General features: G+C 35.0%; 1 protein-coding gene across 15 annotated transcripts in view; it reads left to right on the forward strand.

Moving 5' to 3' along the window:
- Positions 1 to 26,142, forward strand: part of RBM26 (RNA binding motif protein 26) — an 85,961-nt gene that overhangs the window by 25,441 nt on the left and 34,378 nt on the right. For 6 of the 15 annotated variants that reach the window (XM_053895431.1, XM_053895489.1, XM_053895453.1 and 3 more), the window contains exons 2-14: positions 4,730 to 4,848; positions 5,464 to 5,600; positions 7,644 to 7,732; positions 8,405 to 8,622; positions 10,318 to 10,578; positions 11,348 to 11,587; positions 12,015 to 12,185; positions 12,550 to 12,705; positions 17,358 to 17,469; positions 18,565 to 18,724; positions 21,611 to 21,775; positions 22,468 to 22,599; positions 23,819 to 23,890. In XM_053895431.1, the coding sequence (XP_053751406.1) occupies positions 4,730 to 4,848; positions 5,464 to 5,600; positions 7,644 to 7,732; positions 8,405 to 8,622; positions 10,318 to 10,578; positions 11,348 to 11,587; positions 12,015 to 12,185; positions 12,550 to 12,705; positions 17,358 to 17,469; positions 18,565 to 18,724; positions 21,611 to 21,775; positions 22,468 to 22,599; positions 23,819 to 23,890 (2,032 nt within the window). The remainder of the gene's footprint in view (positions 1 to 4,729; positions 4,849 to 5,463; positions 5,601 to 7,643; positions 7,733 to 8,404; positions 8,623 to 10,317; positions 10,579 to 11,347; positions 11,588 to 12,014; positions 12,186 to 12,549; positions 12,706 to 17,357; positions 17,470 to 18,564; positions 18,725 to 21,610; positions 21,776 to 22,467; positions 22,600 to 23,818; positions 23,891 to 26,142) is intronic. The other 9 variants (XM_019444103.2, XM_019444107.2, XM_019444104.2 and 6 more) reach the window with 9 other exon arrangements.

Genomic DNA, 26,142 nt, shown 5'->3' on the forward strand with positions numbered 1-26,142 from the left:
AAGCCAAAATCTGTTGCTTCCACTTACTGGTTCTAATTATATCCCATGGAGGATGTATTGAATAAGTGTAATCTTTTTTGTGATAGCCCTTCAATTATTTGAAAACCCACCAAGTTTTCTCTGACATTTCAATTTTCCAGGCTGAGAATCCCTAGTAAGCTATCTGATAATGATACTCATTTACTATTCTGGTCATTTCCCAGGAATCCGTTTGAGTTTGCTTATGTAGTTATAAAAGGTGGTACCTAGAAATGAAAGCTTTGGCTCTCTTTACTGTATAGGAGAGCTGCACTGTCCTCTTTAGTACTTAGTTTTTTATTTTATTGCATCTTTATGATTTAAGTTTTTCCCCAACCACTTCACACTTTGTCTCATATGACTTAATAACTAAAATACCTAGTTGTTCCTCTTCCACTCCATCTTTCACAAGTGCTGTTGGCAAATCGTGTCTTATGCCTGCTTTATTTTGTAGTTTATGGTTTCTTTGTGTTTTGCCCACCCAGCCCTCTTCAACCCCCAACACACACACACACACACACACACACACACACACACACACACACAGGCACAAGGGTAATTGGAGTTGGGGCACTCTGTGGTTAATTTGATGTTTTATTGGCAGATTATGTACTTGCTTGGTTGAGAAGTACTTAATGGAACTTAGATTCAGGGAATTTGGCCTGTTTTCTAAGATAGGGATGAAGTTGGTCACTAAGTGTTCTTTGTACTGAAACTATTTTCAAAATCTGTTCTTTCTTTCGCTGTCTCTGGTGTGAAAGGAGATTTCAGTCTCACTTTTCTTTCACTGTTTCTAGAATGCTAGTAACATAGCATAGGGCAAAGTCTAGCTCTGACAAGATATATTCATTCAGTCTACAAATCTCTCATCAACAGTGGCAACTGGTGCAGTAAAGTACCACATGAACAATCTTGCTTGCCATGGAGACTTTTTTAAATAGCCCCTTACTATTTTAATATGATTTTCTCTGGTTAGGTGATTTAAACGTTTTTACTGCATTAATTTTGCATAGCAGGTTATTGCAAGGTGTTCACATAATGTAGCATTGGCACATTTAATTAAGATAGAAAAGAGAGCACATATTTTGCCTTTTCTTCTTGATTTATGACATTGTGGCATATTACTTCGTAGTTCAGATTTTTTTACTGAGCTGTAATTTTCAAGTACATACCTTTTTTATTTTTAAAAATAAATATGAAATCTTATAAGATTTAAGAAAAATTGCCTCTCAACTATAAATTTACCCATTTTTCTGTTAAATGTGAAATTATAAACCTTGCTTCTACCATATAATTTACAGTCTAACAGATTTTAAAAAGTAATTTGCCCTTTCAGACAATTTCAAGCATTTAGAATATTTGTGTATGGTAGTTAATTTGCTGTGGTGGTTGTTATTTTTATTGGTTTTTGATTTGATTCAGTTGCTTCCTGTAGAAGATGTTGAGTAATCATTGTTCAGAAATGATTCCGTCCTGCTGTTTTATGAAATTATAGTCTGTAAACCATAATATTACAGAAATTGCAAGGGTTTTTTTTTTCTAGATTTTTAGCTAGTAAAATTTTAATTGACTTACAGTGTCCTGTTTAGAAAAATAATGTAGCAACAATGAGATAGATTTGGTGTTTAGTTAAGAGAAATATAAACTCACAGTTAAGTCATTAGAAAAGCCAGTACTAAGTTGAAAATTCACCACAACAGTCAGACCAGTGTTGAATAAAATTGTAGCATTTGGACTCAGTGTAGAGAGTCTGAATTGGTTTATTAACAGCAGTGCAATAAAACAGTATAACACAGTGATAGTATTATGTATCACAGTGATTTCCAACAAATTGAAGTTTGTTTAGCTTGATGTCTGGTTAAGTAAGTGTTTAGTCGACTGTGTTTATTCAGGTTACCTAACATGAATAGGTATTGTTTCAGGGTCTCTCATGCAGTATTACCAGATTGCTGGATCTAAGTAAAGCTATAGGTACATCATGAGATTATATTTGTCCCATTTCTTCATGCTTATTTTTATCACAGATGTAAATATTTCTATGCCCATTATGATAAAACATGAAAAAAATTGCTATAAATCATTTTGTCTCTTTTCTTTAAAGTGTGGGTTTAAGTACGTATATTGGAATAAATTTCAAAGGAAAAGTCTTAAAAAATTTTTTTCATGTACCGTTGGAACAGATTTCTTTTTTATTCTTGTTTAGGTAATAGCCCATTTCAAGTCTTTGTAAATAAATGGAAATAGACCTATGAGGAAAGTTGACTTATGATTACTAACAAATTACCCTGAAACTTAATTTAGTAGCACAGCAGACATTTATCACCTCATGACCTTTATCATTCCTGTGTCAGGAATTTAGAAGCAGGTTAGCTGAGTATTTCTGCCTCGGAATCATGAGATTGCAGTTAAGCTGTCGATCAGTTCTGTAGTCTTCTCAAGGTTCTACTGAGACTGTAGAATCGGCTTCCAAGCTCACTCACATGTGGTTATTGGCAAGAGACTCAGTCGTCTGGCTGTTGGCCAGAGCTCTAGCCAACAGAGCTCTCATTTCATTGCCACATGGTGCTTTCCATAAGGCTACTTGAGTGTCCTTGGAACATGGCAGCTGATTTCTCTAGAAGTGAATCCAGAAAGAGAGCATTCTTCTGCTGTTCTGTTTAGTTAAGTACCTAAATTGAGCCCTCTCTCAAAGGGTGGGGAATCAGGCTGTACCTTCTGAAGGGAAGAGTGAAGAATTTGAAGACATACTTAATTATCACAGCAATGTAGACTAGGAAGTCTTACAGTATATGATAAATGCTATATACTATTTTCTTAATAGAGTAGTTGTCAATTCTGACACTGTATTAGACTTAACCTGTGCAGCCTTTATGAAACATTGAAGCAAAACATAGATGGTTGTATTAGGCCTGTTGATTGACTTGCATTCAGGTTTTTCCATAGGCGTTTCTATTGTACAACCAAAGCTGTTCACTGTCTTTTTTTAAGATGTACTTTTTGATTCAGTGACATAGGTTATCGCTATACTTTTGTAGAACTGTTACAGAATAGAGCTAAATACAGTATGTACTGTGCATAGCACAAACTAGATTAGTAGATATTAATGCTTGGCTATTGCTAGTATTTTATTGTTATTCACCCTGACTTGTAAAATGGTCATTAATTAAATAGGTAACAATCTTAGCTTAGTTGAAAAAGAGTTATCTGACTTTTTGTTAGGGTGGGCATGGCCCAGGCATCAAAAACTTTCTCCCCTCACTCTGTTCCTCCTTCACTTGTCCCCGCTACCTGCTCCCCCCACTCAAAAAAAAAAAAAAAAAAAAAAGAAAAAGAAAAAAACAACCAATAACCATAATTATTTGTTTATACTTTCACATATTTGTTACTCAGACATAAGCCAATCCAAATATATAATTTCTTCTCTTTTTCCCACACAAATGGTAACATACCTGGTTTTCTCTACCTTTTTAAACTTGCCTCTTAAACTTAACAAATTCATAGGGAACATTTCTGTAGTAGGAAAACTTCTTCATTCTTTTTTGCATTTTTTTGGTGTATCCCATTCCTTGTGTAGATTTACTATACTATAATTGCTTTTTCCAGTCCTCTGTAAGTGGACATTTGCATTTTTATTTTCAATCAGTGTGACAGTGAATGACTTGTCCATGTGTCATTTTGAGTATGTAAGTATGTCTGCGAGGCAACTTCAGAGAAGTAGAACTGCTGTCCGTTGTACTTGTGATTGTAAGCTGCCATACCTTAGGGGCTGCTGCTTTCCTCACAGCAGCCACGGTGTTTGAGAAAAACTGCTTGTATGCTCATAGTCTTATCTCCAGAATATATTTTCATATTTTTTAGATTTTTGCCAATTTTATAACCAAAAAATAGTATTTCAGTATAGCTTAAGTTTGAATTTCTCTTATGGATGAGGGTGTATTTTTACTCATATTCAGACTGACTTTTCTTTTTCTGTTCAGCATCTATTTGTATTCTTTGTCTTTTTTCTTTTATGGTTTTGGTCTTACTAATTGATAGAAACTCTGCATATTAGGAGAATTCACCTTTTGCAAAAAACCATTTGAGCTTTTTTTATTTGTCTTTTGACTCTTCATTCTGAAGTTTTGCCCTTTTTTTGTACAATCAAATTACTCTTGTGATAACTTGCCATAACTCAAAAAGTCTTCATTACTCCAGAGTTCTAAAGTAACTGTCTTATTTTTTTCCGGATACTTTAATGCCCTTTATAAAAGCTAAAGTTTCTGTTGTTAATGTACTATGCAGTGGGTTTTCAGGTTTTATTTTAGTGCCCTCTCTGTCTGGATTTTCTTAGCTAATTTAGTTATTGGGATGGAGGGGAAGCCTTTTTGGATTTTTATTGGTGCCACACTAATACTACGTTTTTGATGTTTTGATACTGTTTTTACTTTGTTAAAACTTCTCTTTTAAATAATAGTAAAGCCTGCTGAGTTTTTAATACATATGTTAGTATATATGTGGAAGGATACTGAGTAATGGCTGCATATATCATGTAAAATACATTCCTATAAGAGAGAACTTCGATTTCTTCATTGCTTTATGGGCTAGGTGCTTTTTACATATATTAACTCACTTAACTACCATACTGACTGAGTCAGTTTTATAACTGGAGTTTTTAGAATGTGTAATTAATTGCTTATGGCTAAATTTCCTTCAACATTGTTTTTTTCTTCAGCTGTGATGCAGATCCATCAGCCCTAGCAAAATATGTTCTTGCTTTGGTAAAGAAAGATAAAAGTGAAAAAGAGTTAAAGGCATTATGTATTGATCAACTGGATGTATTTCTTCAAAAAGGTAAAAAAAATCTTTGGTTTAAAAATACTAGTTTATTTCAATAAATCATTTAAAGGAAGATTTTCCACAATATGAAAGAAACTCAGAGAATAGGCTCTAATTGTCATAAACAGTATTATTACTGATGTTAGCCATATATGGAAGCTTTTTTTCCCTTAACATCTTTATTCTCTTTTTTAAAGCATGCTGATACTTTTCCTTAAAAGATTAAATGATTGAATGCTTGTTTATTTAAAAATAGTACTGCTTAAGAAACTGCTTTGAATGTTGTCTAGATAGTGCTTCTAACTTTTTTCATGTTGCCACCATCTAGATAATGATGATATTTATGTTTGGCACACACGGCACGGGGTACATGGAGACAAGTCATGGCTGGAAGCAACTGGCCTAGAAGCTCTGGCCATCCTAGTCCCTCTACCCTGAAATTGAATGGATTAGTATTACCATAGGATTTGTGCCATGGCACACTGGTTGGAAAGCTCTTGGTGTTATAGTGTTCTAGATTTATAAAAGTCAGTGTATATTTCATCATATTGAACTCTGATGTGTAGAGGGGAAGAATTGATGTCTTAGCAAATCTCTTTAATCTGTGGTTTTTTTGGGGTTTATTTGTAGAGACACAGATATTTGTGGAAAAACTTTTTGATGCTGTGAATACAAAGAGTTATCTACCTCCTCCAGAGCAGCCATCATCAGGAAGCTTAAAGGTAGAATTTTTTCAGCACCAAGAAAAAGATATAAAAAAAGAAGAGGTAAGGATTTGTGTTAAACCTTGGATGTTCTTTAAAAGCATATAAGGAATTAGGGGTGCCTGGGTGGCTTAGTTGGTTAAATGTCCGACTTCGACTCAGGTCATGACCTTATGGTTCATGAACAAGTTTGAACCTTTCATCGGGTTCTGTGCTGACTGCTCAGAGCCTGGAGCCAACTTTAGATTCTTTGTCTCCCTGTCTCTCTCTCTCTGCTCCTCCTCCCACTCATGGTCTGTCTGTCTGTCTGTCTGTCTCTCTCTCTCTCAAAAATAAACATTAAAAAAAATTTTTTTAACATACATGGAATAATTAAACTGAATTTTACTTTTTGTATTTGTATCGAGATTTCTCAAGAACATCCCTTGGAGCAGTCATAGGATTTAGCCTGTTGTCATACTCACAGCTGTGATTTCTTACAGCAGAATCAGCATAGGGAAAAGGAAAAAGTGGGTGTTGCAAAGTCTGGGGGAAAATAGGCACAAGCTTCCATAGGCTTCTCCCAGTGGAATCACAGAAGATCTTAACAAGTAGTTCAACACATGTGAACCAGGGAAGCTCTTAGCGACTCAGTGTCCAGGGTTTCAATTTAGGGCTGGTCACACATGAACCTTCGGCCTAATATGTACCAACATTTCAAACTCCCAGAGGAGAGCATGTGTTCAGCCTAAAACCATATTGTTTACACAAACAATTCAGGCATATAGTGAGCTATTATTGTCAGGGAATGATGGGAACCCTTCAGAAATCAAAGTTCACAGATGCAAGCCAAGAGCTTATCTTACAAGAAGCAGGCCTTTCTGAGGCTAACAGTCTCAGGTTTACTTTTAACTCTCTTATGCATAGTATCTTACACTATGGACTTGCATTAAAAAAGGCTTTTAAGCAGTGTTTCTCGAAGTTTGGCCTAGTGATAGGATTTCCATTTTTCATCCAACATAGAACACTTTTGACAGTGAGAGGCTCCTCCCAGAGGGATATCGGAACAACTGGCATAAATGGACACAGTTATATTATCCTGTAGACTGCCTGCATCAGAATATCTTAGACTTCTTGTTAAAAATGGAAAACCTTGAGCCCTGTCATATTTACAGAAGCCACATGTTCAATATTTCCTCTATTTGTTTATCCTCTAAATCCTGTTTTTCCTGGTAACACCTGTTAATGTCCTATGTAACCTGTGTTCTAGACAGTACAGCATGGAAAATTCTGGCCTCAGAAAAGTAGCATTGGTAAAGGGAATATTTTCCAGGGGTGCTTTCTATTAATAATGTAATATGAATGGAGGCCCTTTGTAGAAAGGAGGAATATATAGTTGCTGTATTGCTATGAGAAACTTGAAGAACTGTTTCTCCTTGTTTATTGTTTTTTCATATGTCTCTATTTCTGACTTGGTTAGTTTTTTGTTTATTTTTGAAAAAAAATTTTTTTAATTGTTTTAAATGTTTATTTACTTTTGAGAGAGAGAGAGCGCGCACACGCACACACAAGTGGGGGGAGGGACAGAAAGAGATAAGGAGACACGGAATCCGAAGTAGGCTCCAGGCTCTGAGCTGTCAGCACAGAGCCCAATGCGGGGTTCAAACTCAGGAACTGTGAGATCATGATCTGAGCAGAAGTCGGACGCTTAACCAAATGAGCCACCTAGCTGCCCTTTGACTTGGTTAGTTCTAATGCATTCTCCTATATTAATGTGTTTGGTGCCAGACCAAATTCATGAAACCAAAACATGAATGTATGTTGGAATTTTGAAAGAAGGAATAAAAGTGGCTTTAGACTAATAATGTTAAAATGAGAACACTTGTCTAAATGTTTTTTCACAGCTGTTACTATCTAAGATAAACATTTTTGAGTCTTGTTTGAATTTACTTTAACTTTCAACAAGCCTTTTTTCTATTGTTAAATGAAATGATTGTACTCGAAATGTATATTTTTAATGCTTTTAGAAGAAAACACTTTTCTGGTTTAATATCAGTTAAGTCACTGAAATAGTAATATGGCAAGGAATAACTTGCTAAACTTAGCAAATTTTTCTTTGTATATCAGATCACAAAGGAGGAAGAGCGAGAGAAGAAGTTTTCCAGAAGGCTAAATCATAGTCCTCCCCAGTCAAGTTCCCGATACAGAGAAAATAGGTGATCGATTTATTGAACCATGTTCACTGTTCAGACATTGGATATCTTTTATATGAATGCTTAGACTGATTATCTTTTGTTTAGGGGCAAGTAGTGTGTACTCTTCTATTGGTCTAGGACAGTGCAACTCAGTCCTTTCTTACCAAGAGTATTTGTGTCAGATTTGTAGGTTCTGGAAGTGATGTTTAAAAAAGGGCTTGGCATGCATTAATTATTGCTATTGTTTTTATTTCCATCTTCAAATTCCAGTGAAATCTTAGTGTGAGAATGTTTTTTGCATGAATTTTTCCCTTTAGTGTGAATAAATTATTTTTCCCCACTAAGGCTTCAAAAGCATTTAGAGGCCAATTATATGTGATACATGCCTATAAGTATGAGTTACATGTACAAGATCGTATGTTCTATACGACATGATGTACAGATGCTAAATGTAAAAATGTCTTTGTGTATAAGACAAAGGACTGAGTTATTTGGGAGGTTTTTTTTCCTTTAAAGTGTTTTAGAGTTCTTGAGCAGATCATGTTCAGTTTTTTCAGTTTGAGTTTCCTATATTTGCGGTGGGTTAAAGAATCATAACATTATAAGAATTAAATAATACTTTTGCATTTAATGATTCTTTTCCTGTATCCACTTAAAAATTATTTTCCTAAAAGTGATCATTTATTTCTTTAGAAGTCGTGATGAGAGGAAAAAAGATGATCGTTCTCGCAAAAGAGATTATGATCGAAACCCTCCTCGAAGAGATTCATACAGAGATCGGTACAATAGAAGACGAGGCCGAAGTCGCAGTTACAGCAGGAGTCGGAGTCGAAGTTGGAGTAAAGAGAGACTTCGTGACAGGGATAGGGATAGAAGTAGGACTAGAAGCAGAAGCAGAACACGAAGCCGGGGTAAATAATTCATATATATGTATGTTCTGATTAGCATTCTTCTGTTGTGAAAAAACTGTATTTGAGTTTTAATTTTTGTTAGTGTTGTCTTCATTTTTTCCATTTTGATGTATTTTGTGGTCCAAGTGAATGCTTTTTTAAAAATTTCTTCTAAAATTTTTATTTCATGCACATTTTAACCACAGTGAATCACCACTGCATGCCTTTCAGAATGACTGAAAGTGAAAAGGCTGACTCTATCTAGTATTAGTAACGATGGAGATAAACTGAACTCTTTGGAACATACTTTCATTATATCTTAAAAATTAAATCTATACATACTGAATGACCCAGCTGTCCTAACGCCTGAGTATTTAAGAGAAACAGAAGTGTATTTCTACAGAGACTGTACATGAGTGATCATGGTACGTTTGTTTGCAGTAGCCAAACACTAGAAACAACTCAGATGTCATGTGAATGGATAAACTGATGCATCCGTACAGTGGATGAAAAGAACAGAACTTTGGATAATGTGTGTGACACAAGGATGGATCTCAAAATAATACTGCTGAGTGAAAGAAGCTAGATGAGAAAGAATATATATATAAAATTTTAGAAAATGCAAATTAATCTATGGTGATAGGAAACAAATCCGTGGTCACCTGGCATGGAGTAAAGGACAGATGACTTACTAAGGAGCAAAGGGTACTTTTGGGGGGTGATGATTATGTATTAGTGTGTATATTATTTTGGTTACGGTGTTTGGTTTCACATGTGTATACATAGATAAAATTCATTAAATTGTATAAATGTATTCAGTTTATACCTTAAAATTAAGAAAACAATTAAATTTCTCATTTCAGCTGTGTGTATTTGCAAGAGCATGTCATTTCCAACATGTATAATTTTTCTTCCAGTGTGTGTTATTGAAAGGAAGAAACCAAAGGAGATAAAAACAACTAAAACACCTTCAAATAAAACACCTTTACTCAAGCTTAGATTTTTTGCTACTCTTTCAGCCTATATTGTACAGTCACCTTTAGTTATTGGGAAACAATTTTTATTTCTATTATACCAAGTCTGCGTATAAGCTTTATACTTCGCCGTTACTTTTTTCTTAGTGTTTTCCTCCTCTGTGATCTAGGTGTACTAGGCCTTTCCACATAGCGCTTTATGTAACTAGTCTCCTTAATCCTTTTCTCTTTCCTTGGGACCATAGACAGCCTAGCTAATGTTTTTGTTCATGTTTAATATGAACTTTTTTTCCTTCCTCTTTGCTCATCCATTTCTATCTTCAATAAATAGCTTTCACCATTAATATTATTAATAATGCATGGTATTTATTAAAAAGGCATGCTAGGAACTTTAGGTAGATGACAAATGTTCATCACAGAGAAAATAACCATATTTTAGTTTATGTTTTGTGGGCTGAAGTTACGCATACTAAGATTGTAGTGAAGAAAATCTCTTTTCTGTAAACAGAAAAAATGTTCATTAAGTGTAGCAACATATGTAATTTTATAGTATAGGTCATATTGAAAAGAAACCGCTGATCTTGGAACATTGTATATTCATTTAGTAGTTTTCAAAAGAAAAGGAGGACTGTGTAAAATATGAACATTTTTTTTCTGTTCAGCAAAATTACCACTGTTTTGTAGATCTGGGACTTCTTTTTAATAGAGTATAATTTTATAAGTCATTTATATTTTGTTGCAGAAAGGGATCTAGTAAAACCTAAATACGACCTGGATAGAACAGATCCACTAGAAAACAATTATACTCCAGTCTCTTCGGTACCCAATATATCATCTGGTCACTACCCTGTACCTACTTTGAGCAGCACTATTACAGTAATTGCTCCTACTCATCATGGTAATAACACTACCGAAAGTTGGTCTGAATTTCATGAAGACCAAGTGGACCATAACTCATATGTAAGACCACCCATGCCAAAGAAACGGTGTAGAGACTATGATGGTAAGTCTTTCTAATGTTTCATGACGTACTGAGTCAGTATTTCCAGTTGACAGCATTCCATGAGTCTAGATTTTATAGTTACTCAAAGATAATTAATGTATTGGAAATGGTGGTAAATTAGTCTTAGCACTTCTTGAATTCCTCATATTATTTAAACCTTCATTAGTCACCACTGACTGTTGTATACCAATTTAAAGATATTGCTTATTTACACCTAAATCTTAATAGATTTTTGAAGTTTACCAAATAAAAATATTTACTGAGTTATTTGAGAATCTGCTACTGAAACATTCTTGACAAAACTTACTTCTTTAGAAGTAAATAGTTATTGGCATGTAAGCAGAACCTAGACATGTGACTCACCTGTATAAGAATTTTATTAATGAAGACTCTTAAAGTTTTACTGTAAAAGTTTTATAATTTGTATTAAGGCTGTAGTTGCAATAGTCTTAAAGTTTTTGGTGAGATATAAATGAAGTATTTCTAGTGACAAAAAGTATATATACTATAATATGTATATTATGTTATAAAAGTTATATATTATGTCTTGCTAGCTAAGTAGACTTATTTTAATTTGGTGATGTATTTTTTAATGTGTGTGTTAGCTATATTATCTACTTCAAAATTATATTACTGGAAATTAGCTCTCACATAGTTAAACTGGCCCAATGTTAAAATTTTTTTATTTTTAAAAGTCTTGCCTTTGATAACTTATAGAAAATTGATATATCCAGCACTTAACCATATTTTTAATTATTCTTCCTTACAGAAAAAGGTTTCTGTATGAGAGGAGACATGTGCCCTTTTGACCACGGAAGTGACCCCGTAGTTGTAGAAGATGTGAATCTTCCTGGCATGCTGCCTTTCCCAGCACAGCCTCCAGTTGTTGAAGGACCACCTCCTCCTGGACTTCCCCCACCTCCACCAATTCTTACACCCCCACCTGTGAATCTGAGACCCCCAGTGCCACCACCAGGCCCATTACCACCCAGCCTTCCACCTGTCACAGGTAAGTAACTACATTTGCTTGCTGGTGCCTAATATCTGTCTCTTCATAGTCTTTACAAAGTTAATGGTTTGATGCTTGCTTTTGTTAAAAATATCTAAAGTAATCCTATAGTTGCCTGCTAAAAACTAAGAGCAAGGTACTCTTACTTAGAATATACTCTTGACTTCGCAGGCTTTGCCAGACCTATGGTTTACTGTGGTTTGGAGTGGCCCTGACTTAATGCACGTCCCTGATAAATCCCAGCTGCCAGTAGTCCTTTATAGCTTATAAGACAAACCTGTTTTTGGTATACATTAACAGGATATCTTACCTTAGAAAACTAATACAGTTGTAAGAACTTGGGAGTTTGTAGATATTATAATTGTGCTGATAAATGAGAATATCATGTTTGGATATATAGTAACTTATTTTATTTGTTTGCTTTCAGATGATATTTCTTATTCTTTGGTTTTGACAGGACCACCACCTCCACTTCCTCCTTTGCAGCCATCTGGCATGGATGCTCCCCCAAACTCTGCAACCAGTTCTGTTCCTACCGTAGTAACGACTGGCATCCATCACCAGCCTCCTCCTGCTCCACCCTCTCTTTTTACTGCAGGTGCAGTTTTGCCCCTCTTTGTATTCATAATGTAATGAAGTTTTAGAGCAGAGTTTTAGGTAGGAATATAAAAACGTCTAGAGACTGACTAGCTCTATTAGGTTTATTTTTCTCACTAAAATCCTATAGAATAAGATGTAGATTAGCGAATGGATGTTAAATGCAAGTCCTCATTTATGATTTGTTTTAAAAACTAAGTTATATTTGGTTTAATAACATTTTCATTTTTATAAAACTAAATTTTCTTTTTAATGCATACAGCATGTTAGCTGTATATTAGAATATGTTGTGTAATGTACTTTTTTTTTATTATCAATGTAAAAATATTACCAAGTGGCGTTTTATAATTGTTTTTTAATTACAGTTTTTGTATTACCAGATACATATGACACAGACGGCTACAATCCTGAGGCCCCCAGCATAACAAACACTTCCAGACCTATGTATAGACACAGAGTGCACGCACAGAGGCCTAACTTGATAGGACTGACATCAGGGGATATGGATTTGCCACCCAGAGGTACCCCAGTTAATCTTCTCTTCTTATCATTTTCATATCATGAATGGCAAGACATTTGTAAAGAATGTGGTTTTGCATTTATTGGGGTTGAGAAAGGGATGGTGATTAAGTTTATTCCTCTGATGCTTTGGTCTCTCTTAAGAGAAAAGGTAGTGTGTGATTCTCTATTTCTGTTACTGGTGCCACTTTATTCTGCCACCTAAGGGGAAAGGAATTTCCGAAAAGTGCATATTTTCTAAGGTAGCTTTTTGGGGTATTTTCTATCATTTGCAGTCTTAATTGGTTCATTTAAACTCTTGAAAATAATGCTTAATTCCTGAAAATAGATATTTTTTTCATAGATTGGATAATGAAATCAGCTTTACAAACTTGTGGTTGATACGCATTTTACATGTATTGAATTTGTTACGTTAAGCAAAAAGAATTATTTTTTAGGAAGTGACTCATTAGCTTCTAAAATTCTCTTACAGGAGACAGACTATATGATAAGATTTCTAAATGAGAGAAGACGATAAGAGTTTTGATGATAAAGTCAGAAGCTGGGGGGACCTATGTATAGACTGCTGGGAGCAAAACTGCTGTCCTGGGGGTGCAAACTGATAGGAAGGTTCAGAGGAGGGAGAGCACTGGTATTTGTTTGAAAGAGGGAGCGTTTGCTACAGATAGTATTTGACATCAGGGGATGAGGGATTGTTAGACATAATGGAAAATATTATGTAGGCCAATACTTACAGATCTTTTTCCTTAATTCAACTAATTTTTAAATCCCATTTTCTTTCTAGTCTTGCTGTCTTTTTTTTCTAGTCAAAAAAAAAAAAAAAGTCATGCCTCATTAATCACAAATAAAATAACCCAACTTGTTAAATAACAGTCAATACCTAATGTGGTTTAGTAAGCTTGTGATTACTATACTTTGCATTTTTTGATTTGTTTGTTGAAGCTATCGGATTCTGAGCATCTAACTTCAGTGTTCAAAGCACTTTTTATAATAGAGATATGAGGAACATGATAATTTATATCCAGTTTAATTTATATCATCTTTGACATCAGAGGAAAGCATTTCATGTGGATGCCACCTTTCCCTTCATACCTTTTAAATTCTCATTGAGGAATTCTAATAGCTATCATTAACAACAACTAGAGAAGAAAAGATTTTTTAACAGTTTTATGTAAGGGACATAAGATTTCTCATAAATGAAAGTTATAAGCCACTTAAGATTGTGGCTCTTTATCCCTCAAATCTCTTACTTGACTAGTTCAGAGAAAACCCTTTTTTTCTTTGGTCACTACTTAGCACGTATTTTCTTTTCATCATGCCAATCAACACTTCTTGCTCTTACTGGAACCTCCCACGTGAAGTCAGCTCTTACCTTGCTGCTTTGGAATGGCATAAATATATGCTACTACAGATCAGTCTTTAGTAGACCCATTCCAATGCCAGGCAAACTTTTTTGTTGGTTATTAAGAAAAGGAAGAAGGACCACACTCCCTGCAAACAATCTTGCAACAATGTAGAAGTTGCACTGAGGGTAGTTTCAGCTCCACATGCTTGTAGTTACAAGTTACAGGAAGTGGCCCTGTTGAGAGAGAAATGTCTAGTATATATGGTTAGACATTTAAATGCCTTTTCCTATAGAATCATTGTACATAGTGATTATTTTAGTACTGTTCTTCAGATACATCCCGTACTATTTTTGTGACCTGGTTTAGGAATATATTTTCCAGTAATAACATTGTTTCTCGGTACCACAGAACTGATTTAGCAGCCCATTTAAATTGAGTAGTACTTATACTTCTGTTTTCTCAACTGTTGTCATTCTTTCTCCCCCTAAGAAGTTTTCATCTTTTGCCTATTTGGTTTGAAATTTATTGTCCTGGATGCATAATTAAAAGTTTTTAATATTGTTTATTATATAATACTGTATGTACATTTCTTATAGTCTGTAGATGGCCTTAATTTAAATTTGTCACAGACTATTATGTGATAATTATATCATTATGTTTCATACTTTAAACTTATGAGGAATTCTCATTATTAAACAAATGAAAAAATATAGGTGCATTGATGCCTTAGAATTCCTAGTATAAAAGTGACCGAGGGGCTCTGAGAATTGTTCTTTTCAGATTTCTAAGGAGGTAGAGAATTTGATGGATGTTCCTTTCACTGGATATATATAGAAATAAGGGCTGAGTGGTTTTTCATTTGCTGTCAGCAAAAAAACCAATTCATTAAAAGGATATTGGGGTGAAAACTCAGTACATATAACTAATAGACACGTTTGCTAATTATATACCAAGAAGAATTTGCTTTTGTTTTTTAACAGTCTTAAATAAATAACAATGGAAGAGAATCTGATAGAGAACATAGATGAGTTGGAACAAACACATCAGAGTGACTGGGGGGAAAACTTACTACTGTCTCTCTTAGTGAACCTTCAAGTAAAGAACATAATAAAGTAAAAAAGGACATTTGATAGCTCAAAGACTTCAAAAAACCTAGTGAGCCAGGCTTGGGAGACAGGAGTAAGGTCAAAAATCCTGTTGCAGAGTCCTGCAAATCAAGATAGGAGAAGAAGGTGATCAACAGCATTTAATACTCTTGAGAGGTCAAATAAGAGAAGGATTGGGATTTATTTATAAGCTTAAGCAACAAGTTAGGACATCAGGGAATTTAGGATGAACAAGTTAAGTTCAGTAATGGAAGCAGCTGCCAATTTCCAGAGGAAATTGGTGGTAGGGAAGCAAGTTAGCAAATGTAGACAGACACCTCTTAGGAAATAGCTGGTGGGGGGGGGGGGGCGGTGGGAGGGAGAGGGAGAGAGAGAGAGGGAGACACCTGTATCTGGAGAGGAAGTAGTTTTATGCAGTTTCTTTTAAAAATGGAGTAATTTGGGGGGCCTGGGTGGCTCAGTCGGTTGAACGTCCAACTTTGGCTCAGGTCATGATCTCGCGGTTCGTAAGTTTGAGCCCCATGTTGGGCTCTGTGCTGAAAGCTCAGGGCCTGGAGCCTGCTTTGGATTCTGTGTCTCCCTCTCTCTCTGCTCCTCCCCTGCTCACACTCTGTCTCTCTCTCAAAAATAAATAAAGATTAAAAAAAAAAAATAAATAAATATGGAGTAATTTGAGCTTGCTTCAATGTTTTTTTTTTTTAATGTTTTTATTTATTTATGAGAGAGACAGAGACAGAATGCAAGTGGGTTAGGGGCAGAGAGAGAGGGAGACACAGAATCCAAAGCAGGCTCCAGGCTCTGAGCTGTTAGCACACAGCCCAGCGCAGGGCTCGAACTCATGAGCTGTGCGATCACGACCTGAGCCAAAGTCGGCCACTCAACCGACTGAGCCACCCAGGCGCCCCGAGCTTGCTTCAATGTTAATGGGAGGGAAGTGTCAGTTTAGAGGAAGAGGCTGAAGAGGGAGGAAAACAGCAGAGCTGTGGGGCACTGATTTTGCCAGTTCTTTATGTAGGATAAATTTCTGGAAGGAGAATCCAGAAGCAGAAATCCAGTTAGTACAGTAGACTACGTGAAAAGTAATGCAAGTTTGTACTAAGATTGTCTCAGTGAGAAATGAGAGGAAATATATGCAAGATGAATTGAAGGGATATGGGCAGAGTCACAAATCAATATGATTGGGAGAATGTTAGTTTCATTGATAGTAATGTTTAACAAAGATTTAAAAACATACATTTGATATAAAGATAACTTGTATTTTGTATATACTGTAGTGAATTTTAAGAAACCTGTAGGATTTCCAGAAGATGGCCAAAGAAAACCAACAAATTAAAAATTTCGGACTTATTCTTAGAGCAGAGCTTGTGTGTGGTAGAAAGATTGATACGATCTTCTGTGTGGAGATCATAGTTGTAGCCATCCACGAGAGAGATTATGCTGAAAAATCCTCAGTTCCTTTGGTTAGCTATTTGTTCAGAAATACTAAGAATAGGATATATGCAATCAGTGTATCCATTATATTTTTCTGTGTGGATTAAGGTTTGCATGTTTTAAGCTTTAGGGTCATTTGGGAATAACAGGTTAAATGTACTGTGCTTGTCAAATTCCAACAAAGTAAATGTAAAGTGTTGAAAGTAGCAGATATATATAGCTCTTCTGCACTGTATTTCAATCTTGAATATTTACTTTTTAAAGTCAAGTATACTTTATGTTACTATGTTGATACTTAAATAGGCAACTCACTTCAGTCGCAACTCTGAGTTATCAGTTCTTAAAGAAAGGTCATTGGATTAATGTTAAATTTTGAATCTTTTAGGTTGTGCCTTTGATTTCAAAACTATGAACTCAAAGCCTCAAGATAGTTTATTTGTTGTTTATTTGTACATTTACTTATTTATGGCGAGGGTGATGGCAAATGGAAACAGTGATACGGATTTTACCCTCCACACCCTCAAAAAGTAGCTTACAAAGTCATATTTAATTTGACATGTAAGAATTACTGAGTCTTCTTTACTTACGTATGACATGAACTCAAAATAAGTTAAAATCCCTTAAATTACTATATGTGAACATACATTTAACTATTTCTTCTAAGAATGCATATTTGGACAAAAGCCAGAACTTTGTTTTCACTCTGCATTTAAGGAAATAGCTATGATAAACAGAAAATATTAATCTGTGCTCTCTTTTCTTTTCAAATAGAAAAGCCTCCTAATAAAAGCAGTATGAGGATAGTAGTGGATTCTGAATCAAGGAAAAGAACCATTGGTTCCGGGGAGCCTGGAGCTCCTACAAAGAAGACCTGGTTTGATAAGTAAGCTGGCAGGGAAAATTGAGGAATTTTATTATGCAGTGATTTTTAGAATACTGGAATATTATTATGACAGTATAGTATTCTCTTTTAAAATGAACGCTCTCTAACTTTGTTCTATAGGTGATGCCACACTAGTGTGTACATTGATTTCCAAAAGTTTTTAAGTTAATTGGCACTTGGGAGGCATTTTCAAATGGAATCGGTGTGGTAGTTGAGGACACAGTTTTTCCTCTTTCTGTCATCCTGCATCTCCCCATAAAACACCCCTTCACTTAGAGATGTCACTGAAAACTACCTATATAAAGGATAGTCATGAGCCCATTAAGGAAAGAGGTTGGGTCTGGTTTGGGAGGAGGCTTTAGCATGTAGGCTGGTCCTGTTAAGAGCTAGAAAGTGATCTTTTGGGGAGCAGGGGAGGCTGGATAGACACAAATTGTCAGGGAAGGGCTTCAGAGAAAGAGGTAAGGAATCTGAATTTTGGGGTGCGTGTGATGATTCTCTTATGAATATTTGCAAGTTAAAGGAAAGGATCACACTTTCATACTTTAATATCATTTAATAATGGCTAATACCTAGTTCTGGCTCTGCCTGTAATTCTGTGATTTAAGGCAAGCAGTGTAACTTCCCTGGGCCACAGTTTTGTCCTTTATTCAATAGTCAAATTTATGGGCTATAGTTTTGACATTTTTTCTGAGTTGGAAAGTGGTTGAAACAGTCATTTCTTGTTTTTAATCAGTGTTTTAGAATAGGATGCATTTCAGTAAGCTAGCTTTTGCAGAAGTACAACAAAAATTATATATGCAAATTTATTGAAAGAGGGTGCTGGATCTTTCCTGCTAAGAATTTTAAGTAGGAATGGATTTAAAGTGGAACATGATAAATGACAAGAACCCTTCTCATTTGGCTTCTATGAAAGATATATATGCTACTAATGGAAATTTCAGTTTTTGGAAGAAATTTAAATTTTCTTTATCAACCAGTAATTTCAGTTTTGAAAAAAAAATTAAGCTTAAGTTGTAAAACCTCGTTAATTTGTACTTGATAGGGGTCAGGATTTACAAATGAATGTATTAATCAGCTTGATTTTTGTTACAGGCCAAATTTTAATAGAACAAACAGCCCAGGCTTCCAGAAAAAGGTTCAGTTTGGAAATGAAAATACCAAACTTGAACTTAGAAAAGTTCCTCCAGAATTAAATAATATCAGCAAACTTAATGAACATTTTAGTCGATTTGGAACCTTGGTTAACTTACAGGTAAGAGCTATGAAGTAATTTTGTGGTTTTTGCTTATTTTAGGAGGAAACTTAATACAGTAGAAGAATACTTTTATAAAGGAATATGGAAAATTTGCTTATGTTCTAAATTTGGAAAATTGGAAATGAAATGAAACTATATTTTTGAAATATTGTGTGATTTTGAGTAAGTTTTTTTACTTTCAAAAAGCAGGAGTTTGATCACATTTTATGTACTGTTTACCTGATAGAAGTTATCATAGAATTATAAAAACTTTAAATCATCAAGCTAGGAAAATCTAGTCTTTATGGTAGTGTTCATTTCCTTAGTTTCTCCACATTATTACTGCAGAAAGTTTCAGTCTGATTATTTTTGCTGCCTGTATGTGTTGGGAAGCATGTAACAGATACCTTTGGGGACCAAATACCATGTAATCCATAATTAGTTTAAACATTTACTTTTTCCCCTATCACTTTTGAATGTCCTTCAAGATTAAATATCAATGTAATTTGTATTTGACTTCACCTAAAATCAGACCTTGGCTGGAGTGTATATTAACTTGCAAGGTTATTCAGTATTAAGTTTACATTATTAGGTATACTGAAAGTGTTAAATAATGTAGGGCCTTTTTTTCCCCCATTTTTGTCAGCTAAAATAATTCTTTCCATTAATCTGATGAAAATAAGAATAAATTTTAGAGAGTACAGCTGATGTTATTTGGAAAATTTTGCTTTCTTGACATTTAAATTTTTCTTTTTTTAGTGTTTATTCATTTTTGAGAGAGAGAGAGAGAGCACGAGCGAGCGGAGGAGGGGCAGAGAGAGGGAGACACAGAATCTGAAGCAGGCTCCAGGCTCTGAGTTGTCAGCACAGAGCCCAATGCGGGGCTTGAACCCATGAACCTCAAGATCATGACTTGAGTTGAAGTTGGACACTTAACCGACTGAGCCACCCAGGCGCCCCTCTTAACATTTAAAAAATAATACAAAAGTAACATGAAAAAAATGAATGCTTTCTTGGTATGGGGCAATAGAGATTTATATAGAATTTAAAGAAGGTGTTTCTCCTTCAACTGTGTGTCCTTCTCAGTTCCCCTTACCATATATCCCCATAATTACATTATTAACAATTTATCATGTATTATTTTAGATTTTTTTTGTATTTCTGTGTCTGCTTATCAATCAGTACATCAAAAACATATATATATTAAAAAATATATGATCTCACACTTTGTGAGTCTGAGCCCCAGCTCAGAGTGTGGAGCCTGCTTTGGATTCTGTGTCTCCCTCTCTCTGTGCCATGCTTTGTCTCTCAAAAATGAATAAATGTTCGGAAAAAAATTTTTTAATAAGTAAAAAATATATAGGCCCGTGGTATACGTATTACCCTGTAATTATCTAATCTTGAATGTCTCTGAATATCTTTTTACAGCAATACAATTGTATCTCCCACATTTAGATCCAGACACAAAAAGTTTTCAGAATATTCTTTTCCTTGTGCAATTTAACTGCCCTGGTAAAATTAAATTTAAGAAATTTTTCAGCTGAGGAGCAAAACACGGTATCTCACTGTTGTTTCAGTTTGCATTTCCTCAGTTACTAGTGAGGTTAATATCTCATCTCTTTACTAGGCCTTTGGTGTGTATGCATACGACCTGTATTATTATTTGCAAAACATGTTTTTAAAAATCATTTAAAAATTAACTTTATTCTGATTAGGCCTATGGGTAAAATTGAAGTTTTAAATTCCAATAAATGTATGATTATTAACATGCTACCTAAAATCACGCTTGTAAATATTTATTGAATACTTACTATATATTCTCTGTTCTTTTTAAATTTTTTTCAACGTTTTTTTATTTATTTTTGGGACAGAGAGAGACAGACAGAGCATGAACGGGGGAGGGGCAGAGAGAGGGAGACACAGAATCGGAAACAGGCTCCAGGCTCTGAGCCATCAGCCCAGAGCCCGACGCGGGGCTCGAACTCACGGACCGCGAGATCGTGACCTGGCTGAAGTCGGACGCTTAACCGACTGCGCCACCCAGGCGCCCTATATTCTCTGTTCTACATAAATTATTATTTGATTCTTAACACTACAGAGTGAAGTATTGTTATCCCATTTTTGAAGAGGAAACAGAGTCACAGGTTAAATAACTTGCTCATGGTCTCCCATGAACATAGCAGTCAAGGTTTGAGTCATGCAGTTTGATTTAGAGTCTGTGCTCTTAGTCCCTATTTTGTATTGCTTCACTACCAATGACTTGTGTACCACACTTTAGAAAACACTACTATTACTGAGAGAACAAGAAATTTGAAGTGAAAGCCTTGGATCTGTTACCTGTTATTTGTATGGATCTGCAGACTCACATACTCTGAATCTCATTTTCTTTATGTGTAAAGTGTAATTGCTATTGTTATGTAAATCTCTTCCCCCCCTTAAATTTTCTCACACTCTTGGAAATATTTTTTTGACAGCTGCAAATATGGAAATTTTTACAAATGGATTTTTCTGTAATTTTTAGTTTGAGTCACCTCTTTCAAAGTAGTTTACTGGCTTCTCCTGACTCTGGATCTTGGCCTCATCACTCATTGATATAGAGATTATTTCTCAGTATTAATATTGGGGGTAAAAAATGAAACGTTTTGATTGCTTGTATATAACATTTGTGCAATGAGCGTTCTTTACAAAGTATTACATAGAGGAGGCTCTGGTTCTGTTCTGAACAGTACTCAGTTTACCTTTCTTCTGGAGTGAAAGTAGACCATGGTAAATAATCTAGCTTTAAAGAAAGGGTAAACAAAGAATAGTACCGGGAAGGACCAGAACCTCATCTCTTGAGGAATTTTATTGGATGAAGCACTGGATTCATTTGTAATTCAGTGTTCTTCATATTTTAAATCTTAGGTTGCTTATAATGGGGATCCTGAAGGTGCCCTTATCCAATTTGCAACATATGAAGAAGCAAAGAAAGCAATATCCAGTACAGAAGCAGTACTAAACAATCGCTTTATTAAGGTTTATTGGCACAGAGAAGGAAGTACCCAGCAGTTACAAACTGCTTCTCCAAAGGTAGGAGAGAGATTTGTGTGAAATTCAGTGCTTTCCTTAGAAAGCTCTTAGCATAGTGTTTAAGAACAGAGTTACTGCAGTCAGGTAGACTTGAGTTCAGATTCTGGCTCTTCCACTGCTGGCTGTAGAGACTAAAGGAAGTTACTTAATGTCTCCAACCTGTTCTCTCATTTTATTATGAAGTGAATTCCTAGTTTAGACAATTATAGGATGCTAAGTTAGAGAGAAAGGTCCCTGGTAGGTAGTAGAAACTCAGTATATGGCAGCTATACATTTTCCAGAAACTCAGACTGTGTGTTCATCTTGGAAATCCTTCCCTGCCTCTCTCCCTCCTTCCTTCCCTCTTTCTGTTTTTCAGTCATTGAGCCAATCAGTCTGTAAAGTTAGATCAATTGCTTGTAGGAGAGTTTTATAGCAATTTGTTTCTCGATTTAACTTTCTCCTTTTCATTTAAAAGATACAAAAGATACAGTGAAGGGTAGATTTTTAATTTTTTTCCCCTACTTTACAAATAATTTATGCAAAGAAAAGCGTTTATGGGTATGTGTGAAGGAATTTGGAAGACAGGTTTTGATTGTAAGCTGTGCTTTTAAAACTGTATCTGTGTGGGCAATTTAATAACAAACTAGCAAAAGTTACTTTCCAAGTTCATGAACTAATCCTCTTGTTTAACGTTTTTTTCTTGTTCTGAGGTAATGCAGCCCTTAGTCCAGCAGCCCATTTTGCCTGTTGTGAAGCAGTCAGTCAAAGAGCGGTTGGGTCCAGTACCTTCAAGTACTGTTGAACCGGCAGAAGCCCAAAGTGCCAGTTCAGACCTTCCTCAGGTAAATGAAAAGTCTTAACATTGTGTCTGTCACATAGCAGGTTCTCAGTAAATTAGTTTCCCTTGTGATTTGAATTATAGTTAATTGTATATATTTCATACAGAAATATCATAGTCTGTACATATTTGAACTCCACCTGTAAATTTTCTTTTTACCATTACCATAACATTTTCATATTCTACTTTTTCCTATAGTATTTGAATTTTAAATTCCTCTCTCTCATTAATACTTATTTTTCTTTCACTTTGTGGAGGAGGTACTTTTCAAGCAAAACTGCCTGAAAAATGAAGTTCAGTGTACTAAATCTTATTTTTCCTGTCATCTTTTACTTAACTAGAATTTTATTCCAGAGAAAATTGTACACCAAATTGAACCAAAAGCTTCTGGGAAGGGAAGGGATAAACCATCAAGTTTAAGCACGCTTTGATACTATCTTGTTTCCAGTTATATATGCAACAGTCTCTGAACTTTGCATCACTTATTCCTGACTTTCAGATTTTCTTCTCCACATGTCATTCCCTTCCCCTCCCTTCCACACTTGAGTGGTAATTTCTTGTTTCTACACCCTAAGCCTCTGAAACTTAGCTTTCTTTTGTCTCTAGATGTTTAAGCATTTGCTGTTTAGAGGTAGGATGTTGATAGGATGCCACTTCCTTAAAATAGTGTTCCTAGATAATTCCTGAAGCATGAGGTATTGAGATTCTATGAAAACATGCCGAATGGAAATTGATAAATTCTTAGTTACTAAAAAAAAAAAAAAAAAAAAAAAAAAAGAAGCCCAGTCCTGTGATCTCAAATCATCACCAGATCCAGTATATTTGGCTACAAACCAAACATACTTTAGGCAAGAATGGCATTTACTTTTAAGCTCGAGAAGCCGTCATATATTTTAATTACTCATACTCACATCTAATATTTACAATGTTCAAACTTCCTACTTGTCAACATAGGATTCTAAGAATTTATGATTCTGTATTGATGGAGGGGGCTTTTAGTAAATACCTTACTGCATCATTTTTTATGATTGAGTAATACTGCATACTGTTTGTTTTTCCATACACATTTTCTTTCTGTCACTTTGAAAATGGCCCAAGTTTTTGTCATTAACATCAAAATACTTAAAAGAGTCAGTATAAATTAGTAGAAACAGAATGTTCAAAATCCCAACAGACCTATATGTTTGGGGAAACACTGAATATGTCCATTTTAATTTTTTTAGAATGTAACTAAATTATCTGTGAAGGACAGGTTGGGTTTTGTATCAAAGCCATCTGTTTCAGCAACTGAAAAGGTAAGAAGAATAGCATGATGTGTTTGTCTTGGCTTCATAAATGTTTTCAGGTGGCATCTTAAGTTTTTAATTTTTTTCATAGTTCCAAACTCTTGCTTCTTAATAGTATCTGTACCTCTTACTCCTACCCTTTTGCTTTTCATTTGCTGAAAAAGAAAACTATTTGCCCACCTTTGTTTACTTTTTGCATTAGCATTTTAATATCTGCCTTTCAGTATGTGTCCATGTGCTTCCTTCTTTTTGTTTTTTCTTTTTATTTACTATATTTTCTTTAGAGATATTGTGCATTTTGATTTGAAAACTCTGGCAGCCTAATAGAAAAGACCACAAAGTAGGAATTTTACCTGAGTTTGAGTTTCTGGCTCTTCACATACTAACAGCATGAGATTGGGCAGTGCTCCTAACCTTTCTGATTCTTCTTCCTCATTGGTAAAATGATGATTGTAATATTTGTCTTGCTCATGGGGTTTGTGAGGATTAAATAAAATGATTGATTTAAAAGTATTTAACTGGACAGGATGATGTAAATGCAAGTTTTTTATTTATTACTAACAGCTATTGTGCATAGCCTGACAGTTTGTCATTTCTTTTTTTAAATGAGGGTATAAACACTGATTAAATTAAGACTATTTAAGTACCTGTCTAACAGTTCGGTGTAGATGTGTTGTTACTGTTTTTTTTTTTTTTTTTCTATTTAGGTATGAGTGAATGCTTTTGTTCTTTAGTCTTATTTGAGGTATGTGGAATTATAGAATAGAATTAGGTAGTCTTTCTCATTTCTATGTCCTCACCTTAAAAGGAAGGTAAGGCTCAGATAGATACATTAGGAATTTTGAGGCAGGACTGGAATGTGGGTCTCCTATTTCACATCCGTGGCTCTTTCCATTATTAAGATTATGTAGGAAGTTGACTTCATGTGTCCATAGACCAGCATCCCATGAGATGGCTGACTTTCTTTCTCCACTGGTTCTTCAGTATATTCTTTTCCTTATTTACCATGTTAAACTAAGGCAATTGTAGAAATTTGAATCTGAATCTAATTCTGTGTATCTGATTTTCATCTTGGGCACCTCAGCAATACTTCAGGCATGATGTGCCTGAAATGACCATTTCCCACATAAATGAATTTCTGGTACCCCAACCTGTGGAAGTTACATCAGCATTTTCTAAGTTGTACTGTCTCAAAAGCCCAAGAATCATTCACTTGTGTTTGTCACCCACTTCTCTTTTTCTGCCACCCTCAGTTTCCAGCCTTTAACTGTGGTGTCCTAGCTGCATGTTCCTCCTGTGCTTTCTACTACCACCATCCTGCTCAGAGACTCACTTCAGTGTTAACTCTTGCAGAAACTTTCATTTCCCCGGCTAAAGAACTGCTTGATTTATAGTTCATCAGACCTCAGTTATTCTGGCGCAGTTACCTCTGCTCTAGTCCTTCCTTTCTACTTTAATGCTCCCTTTTCTGCTCATTGTTTCTCAGTCTTGCCTGCCTTTTTTTCCTTTTTTTGGTGGTGATTTTCCTGGATTGCATTTTCCTCTTAAGTGGATTCAAATCATTCTTTTAAAGATTGAAAATCTCTTTATTCTATGAAATCTTCAATTTTTTTTCCATATCATGCCTCCTTATGTCTGTGAATTTGTCCATGTATTAATCTATTGTACTGAATTTAGCTGTATCTAAATACTTATTTTGATTAGGTTTATTTTCCTTGATAATAAGTAACTAAGGAATAAAGAAAATAAAGTCTGTTATACTTTGTGTAGTACTGAGCAATTCTGGAGAGGCCTAAAAACCTTACGCTTAACATCTGTTTATGTTAAGATTTCAACTCTGAAGTTGATGTGTACTTATTATAGGTTTTACAGAATCTTTCTGGTATGTTTGCATCTGCTTTTGTTTTTTTAAATGTGTTTTGTATAGCTTTAGGATAAAAGGGATATAAACTTGGAATCAATAGTATACATTTACTAATATAGATACCAAAAACTAAATTTGTGAAAAATCACTAATGGTAGTGGGCTGTTTGTGAAAAAGAATTACTTAGGAAATACTGTAAAGACTCTTTTGAGGAAAGCCATAATGTACAAATGTGTAACTTGCAGTCATCTTCAGGGAACCTGTTTATAGAATAGCGTTTTGTTTTTGCTTATTCTTGGTTGTTCCTGTTCCCCAAGTCTATAGGGGTTTTCTCTGAAGAATCCTTAGAGGTTAGTAATTCAGAGAAGTCTTAGGAAGGTTAGAAGAATGTTTCCCA

This window comes from Panthera pardus, unplaced genomic scaffold (genome assembly GCF_024362965.1).
Source record: "Panthera pardus isolate Hobbes unplaced genomic scaffold, ASM2436296v1 HiC_scaffold_1, whole genome shotgun sequence".
Taxonomy (NCBI): domain Eukaryota; kingdom Metazoa; phylum Chordata; class Mammalia; order Carnivora; family Felidae; genus Panthera; species Panthera pardus.